This window comes from Brassica oleracea, chromosome C6, assembly GCF_000695525.1.
Source record: "Brassica oleracea var. oleracea cultivar TO1000 chromosome C6, BOL, whole genome shotgun sequence".
Lineage (NCBI taxonomy): Eukaryota > Viridiplantae > Streptophyta > Magnoliopsida > Brassicales > Brassicaceae > Brassica > Brassica oleracea.
In genome coordinates, this window is record NC_027753.1 from 29,761,385 (window position 1) to 29,770,826 (window position 9,442).

General features: G+C 35.9%; 1 protein-coding gene and 1 pseudogene across 1 annotated transcript; one reads left to right on the forward strand and one right to left on the reverse strand.

Annotated features, from left to right (window-relative positions):
• The first annotated feature begins 5,978 nt into the window (after nt 1-5,978).
• LOC106299263 lies at nt 5,979-7,428 on the forward strand (annotated as a pseudogene).
• Nucleotides 7,429-8,368: 940 nt separating this feature from the next.
• On the reverse strand, nt 8,369-9,442 carry LOC106298440 (60S ribosomal protein L34-2). Its single transcript, XM_013734565.1, has 4 exons — nt 9,310-9,442; nt 9,150-9,229; nt 8,727-8,836; nt 8,369-8,633 (listed from the first exon to the last, which is right to left on the reverse strand). Exons 1-4 carry the CDS (start codon nt 9,386-9,388, stop codon nt 8,540-8,542), a joined length of 363 nt encoding a protein of 120 aa, XP_013590019.1. The 5' UTR covers nt 9,389-9,442; the 3' UTR covers nt 8,369-8,539.

Sequence of the window (9,442 nt, forward strand, 5' to 3'; positions counted from 1 at the left end):
TTGTGCAGTCACAGTTTTCAATTAAAGCAGTCTAGGTTGTTTAATTGTGAAAAGATGGAATTGATGTGTATAATGTTTTCCAAATTGATGTGTATTACACTAGTTAATGTGTATGTACTATGTAGCATAAGCATAGTAACACTTGCTACTTGATTCCCACTCAGGTTGCAATATTCGTGCTTGTGGGAATAGCCATTATAGGAGCTGCTTTCGGATTCTAGAGGGTGAGGAAGTCTGTTGTTTCGAAAGATGGAGGTGTTGATGCTAGTGTTGCCCAATTTGTGAAATGGGCCATGCGTTCTATCGCCACGTTTATCTTCCAGGTAAAAATTGCATATGTTCTGGTAAATGTAAGTGTTAATAAATTAATAATAAGGAAGCTTTCTCATAATAAATTAAAGATATGTTATTCTATAAAGTAAAAATTAGAATTTACTATTTACAAAAACTTTTTTAGCTTTTTCAGTTTAAACAGAAATAATTTTTTATAAGTTATATTTCTTTGGTTTATCAGTTTTACTTTTATTTTTAGATTTTGTTAAATTTAAACTAAAAATATTTATTTATATATACAATTTTTTTTTTGATAAGTATGTGAATTATCATAAAATGAAACATTGTTTGTACATGTACAATTTATATATACACATAGCCATGTGTATTTGTGTGTGTATGAATGTTTAAAATTTCATATTATTTAATGATGTAGGTTTCTAAAGCTGCATCCGGAGGCCAACTATAGAGCAGATGGAAAATGGTTATCCATTTTTATATATTTAGCTGATGAAAATATTTTCATGCAAGCAAATTTCCGAGTTCTTGACCCACTTGGATCCAATTACATTTTTTTCATTTTCTTACTAACTAAACAACAGTATATACAGTCTTCTAGCTAGATATATACTGAGATATTTGTTTATTTGCAGTGGATAAATGGCACACGAAAAAAAACTCGGGTTGGGGTTAGCCTCGGTTTTTATATTTAGCTGAACTTGGAAAGTTTTACTACAAGGAATATAGAATCTCAATTGTATGATCTCAAATAATAAGAATATCTTTCTTATTAATCTCTTAAGGAAAATCATTCAAAACCTTAAACTCTTTCACACAATCATAAAACTCATAAGCTATACCACACATTGGTATCTTTTTATATAGAGATTAGATTACTCCTAAACTCTATGAACTTAACATATTTCATATTTCATATTTCCTTTTCCTAATCCTTTTACTAAACCATAACTCGGTAGGATTAGGTCTTTAACTTATATCTCAAGTTTCCTTTTCTTTCAAGCTTAATCCAACATTCTCCCCCTTAAACTTGAAATTCATTTTCAACAAGTCTTCATCAATACCTCTTATCTCCTTTGAGCTTCAATTTCCCGAATGCTTTCATCACAATATCGCTTCTCTGTTCACTCTCGGTTGTATGCCGATGTAACTTTTGAAGCCATATAGCTTGTTCCATAGCTTCAGTCCCTGCCATGTCTTCAGCTTCACATGACGGTAACACAACAGTCTCTTGTTTGCCTGAGCCCCACCTAATTGAACTTTCACCATCATGAAAGATATGTCCTGCCACGCTTTTGCCATCATCCGAGTTAATTCTATGACCTCTAACAATATCTCCAACAATTGGTATCTCAGCAGTTTCACGTATCTTCATTGCAGTTTCATGAAACTCTTCGAATATTTGCATATCTCGTCTTATCATCCTCACACAGAAAGATAGCTCCGGTCTGGTCATCAAGTAGCCGACATTCCTCATGTATCTTGTAGCATTGCTGTCCTTTTCAATTTCAGACCTTGATAGCTTCAACCCATATTCCATCAGTGTATGTATCATAATGTAATTCTCCATTCCATTCTCTTCCAGATCAGACATGTCGAATTTCAACGCTATCTCCGTGATAAAGTCTTCAACGAAATTCTCCTCTTGGTTAAACCGCAGCTCAAGAATAACTTGATTTCGTTTGTTGCTCCAAGCTCTCGTTGCGTGTCCTAAACCATACATCACGTTTCTTCCTTTTACTTTGAATCGTCTGGTCTTGTATGGCCACTGTAGACCACTCTTCTTTACTCCATACAGAAGATCCGCTAAACTCCATGTCTCGTGTTTTATGATGGAATGTGTTTCATCTTCATAAGCTAGCATCAATGTCTTTAATTCACTTCCCTCTTGAAAGTTTCTTGGCTTATTATTTAAACTTAATAATAGCAACACATAATCTTCAAATCTTTTACGTTTTTAGCTTTGTCTTCGTGGCCCTCTCAATGTCATCTCATCATCCGCCATTTTCTTCTTATCACCAAGAAACAGAGCATTATACGACGTCGTCGCAGCCTTGCTTCCGTTGTTTGAAGCTATGCTGAATATTACTCCGATGAATAATTCTTCAGCGACCACTTGCCACCTCGAAAGAAACTTGTTGCCCACGTCTTGTTCTAACGTTTTGGTGACGGTGAAAATTGTTACCGTTTTGGGAACAGGAACAAGATTGATCTTCCATGCTAGAAATATCCCAAAACTCGCTCCACCAGATCCTCTAGTCGCCCAAAACATATCTTCACCCGTAGAAGCTTGGTCGAGTAATTTACCATTGGCATCAACCATCTTTGCGTCTAACACGTTATCTCCACCAAGACAGTATTTCCTCATCATTGAACTGTACGCACCACTTGTTATATGCCCACATATGCCTAAGCTCGTGCACAAACCGGCCGGACCGCCCTGGACTTTGCTCTTCTCTGTTTCTGTGTCAACGAGCTCCCGCTGTACCATTGATTTATTCGTCTCGAGATTTATGTGTCCCAACCTTGTGTGCTCTCTACTTAAGTCACTCTCCATCGCCAAAGATAGACATATAGGTTTATTTACTCCCATACGAACTTTGTATAACCATTTCTTCGATCTTATAGCTCTGACCAATAGTTTGCCGTCACAATCATGCATGGTTAGATATTCATCTTTCAATCTCACATCACATCCTGATTCCGTTACTTGTCCGAGACTGATTATGCTGCTCTTCAAGTCTGGAGTGAAATAGACATCGGCCATAGTTCTTATCTCTCCATTCTGGTCAATAAGCTCGATAGACCCTTTCCCTTTGATGTTGATACGCGAGTCATCACCAAACTTGATTTTTCCTGTAATAGACTCGTCGATTTTTGCAAAGTATCGTCGATTTCCAGTCGTGTGATTAGTGGCTCCAGTATCAAGATACCACATATTATCTTCTCCATTAGACTCGTACTTGCTTGGCATCACTTTTCCTTCATTAAGATAGACCTCTTCATGCATCATAAGCTCGTCTGTTTCTTGAGTGTCAGCTTTATCTTGCTCTTGTGTCTCTTGTAGCTTGAGGAGTCGGTCTGGACAGGTAGAGGCGTAATGACCCATCTTGTCACATCGAAAACATGTTACTCTCGACGTATCTGTTCCTCCATTATAGTAACCTCGAACTCTGCCCATGTAGTACCGTCCTCCTCTTCCTCGATATCCTTTATAGTCCTCATGGTAATTATGAGCGGATTTCTGTTCTGTATTAGAGTACATAAGCTTGCTTTGGTCCTCTTGATTATTATCTTCTTCTTCTTGAACCCGTTCTTCATAAGCCTTTAAACGTCCCACAATATCTTCAAAACTTGTGTTCTTAAGATCAAGGACTTGCTCAAGGGATGCTACAATGTGTATATATTTATTGCGAGGGAGGCTCTTAAGAAACTTTTTGACAAGTTTTGATTCTTTAATCTCTTCTCCTAAGGCAAAGGATTTTGATGAAATTTCAGATAGCTTGCCGGCGAAGTCATCGATTTTCTCGGTGTCCTTCATCTTCAATCTATCAAATTCTGCCATTAAGGCTTGCAGTCTAGCTTCTTTTACTCTCTCCGCACCAACATGTCTAGCTTTGATAGCATCCCAAACCTTTTTTGCTGTATCTAACTCTCCGACTTGTAGTACTAAGGTTTCAGGTATTGCTTGAAACAACAGAGCAATAGCCATGTCATTTTTGTCATCCTCTTCTGTTGCCGTCTATATAATACTCCACACCTTATGAACTTTAAGCATGTTCTTCATTCTAATGGCCCATACGGTGTAGTTCGTCGAGTTTAACATCGGACACTTGATATAAGATCGCTCTCTTACCTTTGTATTCATTGTAACAAGTTCGTGTCCCATTGCTCGGGTTTGACGTTAGGTTTAAAGATCTTTTGATGAACAGTATTCGTTGTGAACAGTATCCGTTGATGAACAGTGCTCGTCGATGAACAGTGTCCCAATATGAACAGTGATCTTGAGAACCTAAAGCTCTGATACCAAATATAGAATCTCAATTGTATGATCTTAAATAATAAGAATATCTCTCTTATTAATCTCTTAAGGAAAATCATTCAAAACCTTAAGCTCTTTCACACAATCATAAAACTCATAAGCTATACCACACATTGGTATCTTCTTATATAGAGATTAGATTACTCCTAAACTCTATGTACTTAACATATTTCATATTTCCTTTTCCTAGTCATTTTACTAAACCATAACTCGTAGGATTAGGTCTTTAACTTATATTTCAAGTTTCCTTTTCTTTTAAGCTTAATCCAACAAGGAAGACGTGCTTAAAGTTGATATTGAATTTAAAGTTGTTTCTGTGACCAAATATTCTCACATTATCTAAGCTCCAGTCTATGTACTTTTAGAATCTCAGTTGTATCTTGCTCTTCTACCATGGCTATAGTTTACAAGTATGTTAGAATTTTTTTTGTTAGTTATCATTTGAATTGTCTGGTTTCCATAAATTTTGTTTTAAAAAGAAAACTTCTCTTTGTAGTTTGTTATCCTCAGCATCACCACAAGTATAATCTTCCAAACTGTTCTCCACAACTCTTATGTAATAACTATTTGTAAGCACTTAAAACTTACCGTTACTATGGATCAGAGTTGCCTCAGTTTTTTCAACTTTCAGGGAGTTATATTAAGGAATAATATAACTTAAAAAGTGTGATAGATATAGTCGTCTCTCCTTTCTTCTTGTAACCATAGTGGATTCCTCTTACCAATGTTGAATTGATGTTGAAAATTCGTAAATTTGCGTGTCTTTTTCTTTCTGGTAACACACAAAACCTGTAACCAAATCATGGCTTGTTAGTTCTTACGCCAAGCTTGAGTTAGTAAACTGCAATTTTATTAAACAATGATTCACAATATATGGTAAGATATCTAATAACAAGACCGAAGTTGGTTCTTAAAGCTAGTCAAATGTGGAAAAGTTTGTTGGAAAAGGTGATTTCATCATTATGTGGAAGCACAAAATCCACAAAATTCTATATTTCATGGATCATCTTATGTGTTTTATGTATATAATTTAAAATGACTAGTGGAGATATTGGGGAAAACAAGTTTAGAAAGTCAACTAGGTCTCACTTACTTTTTCCTTTTGGATTTAAACACGTTGGGTAGACTGGGTACTAGAGAAGGAATAATTTGGCAAGTATTGTCGTAGAAAATGTTTTCGGCGATAAAACTTTGATTGTTAAGTGAAGTCCATATATAAAATCCAAAGTTCCAAACCTTATTGTTGTGAAATATATTTTCTTGAACTTTTGTAATATCATATTGTGATACTTTTTATTTTTATTGTTGTGATATACTTAAGAGGTCAGTTAGAGATGATTCCGATAAAATTTTAAGATATATCTTGATAGGTTATACTTTTGGAATATGATCGTTTTTGTTGTATCTATATACTTCTGCTATTCGACGTTTAATAATATTGGAGTTCGGTTTACATCCGGTTACACAAACCGATTGGGGATAAGAATATCCTTCATGTAGTTGTCATATTCTCGATATTCTAGCATCTGTTGTAACTAGTCTTGTGTTAGTGTGGATACTCCTATATCTTGGGAGCTAGAGTTGTATATAGGAAACATCGTATTCCTCATTCAATACACAGAAAATTCCAGTTTCTGTTTCTCACTTTAAATAATAGCTGAAAGAAAGTTACCAAATATTTTTTTCTCTTTTTGAAAATGGGTTCAAACTCGTCAACCGCAGCTTTAACAGAAGTTTCTACCATTGTGAAGCACTGGAGAGAGCATCCTCCTTCGTCTTATTCCCTTAAGATTCACAACTTCTCAGAACTTGAGAAGTCGACTGCCTTATCTGATCATAAATACCAATCTCGTCTTTTCACCTATGGTGGATATAACTGGTACGACGATTATTCATTTGGTATTTTAGCACCATAAACACACACTATATATCAAGATAATGTAACATTGTTTATAAGAACAGGAGACTGATCATATACCCAAAAGGGAACGGAGAAGACAATGTGAGAGGATTTATCTCCATGTATGTGGAAATAGATAGCGAAAGCTTGATGCTATTCACATCACCTACAGAGATTTTTGCGGAAGTTCGTTTCTTTGTCTATAACAAGAAAGAAAACAAGTACTTTACTATTCAAGGTAAGCTACATCTCATGCTCTCTCTCTCAGATGTGGGAGTAAAACCGTTCAGTGAACTTAAAACGAGGTGGGGGGTTGCAGCAAGTTCTTCCATGTGTTACATTCAATAACCCTGACAACGGTTACATCTTTGAGGGAGGTCAATGTGAGTTTGGTGTTGATGTCATTGTTGCTCCATCCCTTACCAATTGGGAAGTCCTCTCTTTTACTAAGAAATACTTTGATCCTAAGTTCTCTTGGACGATAAAAGATTTTTCTGAGTTGAAAGAGGATGTCCAGAAATCAAACAGTTTTCCAATGGGAGGAAAGGAATGGTGAGAGTATATATTATATTGTAATAACAAGTACTATGTATTCAGACACATATATATTTGTGTTTGTGCATATGAATGTTAACAAGTTCATAATATTTAATGTTATGTAGGGTTCTAGCGCTGTATCCGAAGGGAGCCTTAGGAGCAGATGGAAAATGGTTATCCATTTTTCTGTGTTTAGCCGATAGTGATAAACCAGAAGCTGATGAGAAGATTTTCGTGCAAGCACGTTTCCGAGTTCTTAACCCACTTGGATCCTATCACTTTGAATATCCATGTATCTTTTAAAACACAGTTACATTGTTTTTTTCTATTTTCTTACTAACCTACCTAAACAACGGACTACAGATAATTTACTGAGATATATAATTTTTTACTCGCAGTGGAAACGTGGTACACAGAACAAACCCCGGCTTGGGATTGGGACTTCCAAAGGTTTACCTGGACAAGGAAGACGCACTTAAAGTTGAGATCGAATTTAAAGTTGTTTCTGCGACCAAATACTCTTTCAGAGAGGCGGATCCACTTGAAAAGGACTGGGTTCAATTAACACCAGAAAATTAAATAAATTAGATTTTAGGCTGTTTTCATTAATAAATTAGGGCAGAGTTGGTCTAAAGCTCTAATTTTCATCACTTTTAGAATTCCATTGTTTTTGTTAAGCACAATTTGAATTTTTCCTATAAATTTGGTTTTTTAAAGAAAACTCCCCTTTGCGCTTTGTTAAACTAAGCATCACTACAAGTAAAGGGTTAGAATTAATATTGGTAAAAAATCACATTTTTTGCCAACTGAAATCAGCATACTGTTCAAAGTTGGTCTGGTCCTTTCCTTCTACCATAATGGTTGTTGGTAAACAGAATAGACCGGATATATATCGATAAAATATGATAGTGACGTCTTTGTCGTTGTAAGACAAATATTTTTCCCTTAAAGATGTACGTTGCATTCACTTTGAATATACAGGAGTGTTGGTTACAACAAATATGGGAATGATAAAGGATAACGTAAAATAAAATGAATCACATATTGAAATGATGTTCAATGAAACAACAATTCAAGTCTCATATGCCATGAGTTCAGGAGTAGAAACAATGACTGATGACATGAGGAAACATGGGAACTTTCCCAGGAAAACAGAGGAAAAGATGAAGAAGAACTATCACTTTTGTGGTTGGATAGTGGATACTTGGCATTTTGCCTTTCTTTCTCACGGGGCAATCAGCTGAGAGTTTCAAATTGTGTACATACTCATTTTCTTGTTATACCATTGGTTTTTGTTTTGTTTTGCACCAAACAAGTTTACTTAATTATTAGTATCAACGTTTACAGACACAATCACTGATCAAATGGTTTATTAGTATCAACATTTACGGCACAACATTATCATCTATAACTTCCCATTTGATAGACGATAACTTCTCATGCAGCCTGCAGTCATGTTTTTTTGCGTTTGGGCCGACTGCTTCTACAATTTTCTTTATTATTAGGCATCGATTGTTAGTAACGTTTGGGCAAAAGGACAATGACTGATTCTAAATGTTACTAATGGTAGAAGCCAATTCACAAAGAAGCTTCGTTGGTAAAAGTAGAAACGTGAAAGAGAAAACAAAACGCAATATTTGAGAAATGTCGACAGAATCAAAACTCAACGGATAACAAAAAGTATTTCTCTCAACGTCTGCAACCAGTACTATTGCTAGAACAGATCCATTAAACATTTTTTTTTTCCAAAAGAAGCTAATATGAATCATCTAGCTCCTGGGAGCAACCTTTTCCTTAGCCTTTTGAAGCTTCAACACCTTCTTCACAATCTTCTGCTCCTCCACAAGGAAAGCACGAACGATTCTGTCAACACAAAAAATAATCAGTTAGAACATATAAAACTGCCTTTTATTCAAAGAACAAAAACCATGTTACAGAAATGAGACAAGAACTAACCTTTCTCTAACAGCCAAAGCAGACAAAACACCACCATAGGCACGGTTCACGGTCCTCCTGTTTCTAGACAATCTAGATCTCTTGTATTCAGCAGGCCTCAAGTGAGGGATCTAAACAAACACAAAAAAAAAAAAAAAAAATTAGAACTAGGCATCGAACAAGACATGTATCAAATTTGAAGATGATTAAAGTTTCTGCCACCAAGTAAAACAGTAATGTCCTTATATTTAAAAAAAAAAAAGGAGACAACTTTGAAAAGACAAGGATGGGCACTGAATCTAGCTTATGATAAAGTTATGTCCTGGTGTGGATTCAATCTAACCAGCACAAGACCGTCAATAAGCACAAACGCAATCAACCAAGACTACACTAAAACCAAACTAGTTCATTTGCAACACTCAAATCCAGACAAAGAAGACTTACACCCTGAATACGCTTGCCGGTAACGGGGCATTTGGGTCCACTTGCACGCTTCTTAGTGGTCTGATAAGTCAACTTACCACCTGCAAAATCAACACAATAATTCAAGATTTAATATTTAACATGTATGCATCATATAGATCGATGAAGAGATTGAGCAGACCTGGGGTTTTGACGATCCTGTGCTGGTTAGATTTGGTGGCGTAGCTGTGACGCGAGCGGTATACAAGACGCTGAACCATTTTTTTTTTCCCGCAGCTTCTTCGCTCACACGCTGAGGAGGCTTTGTTTTAACC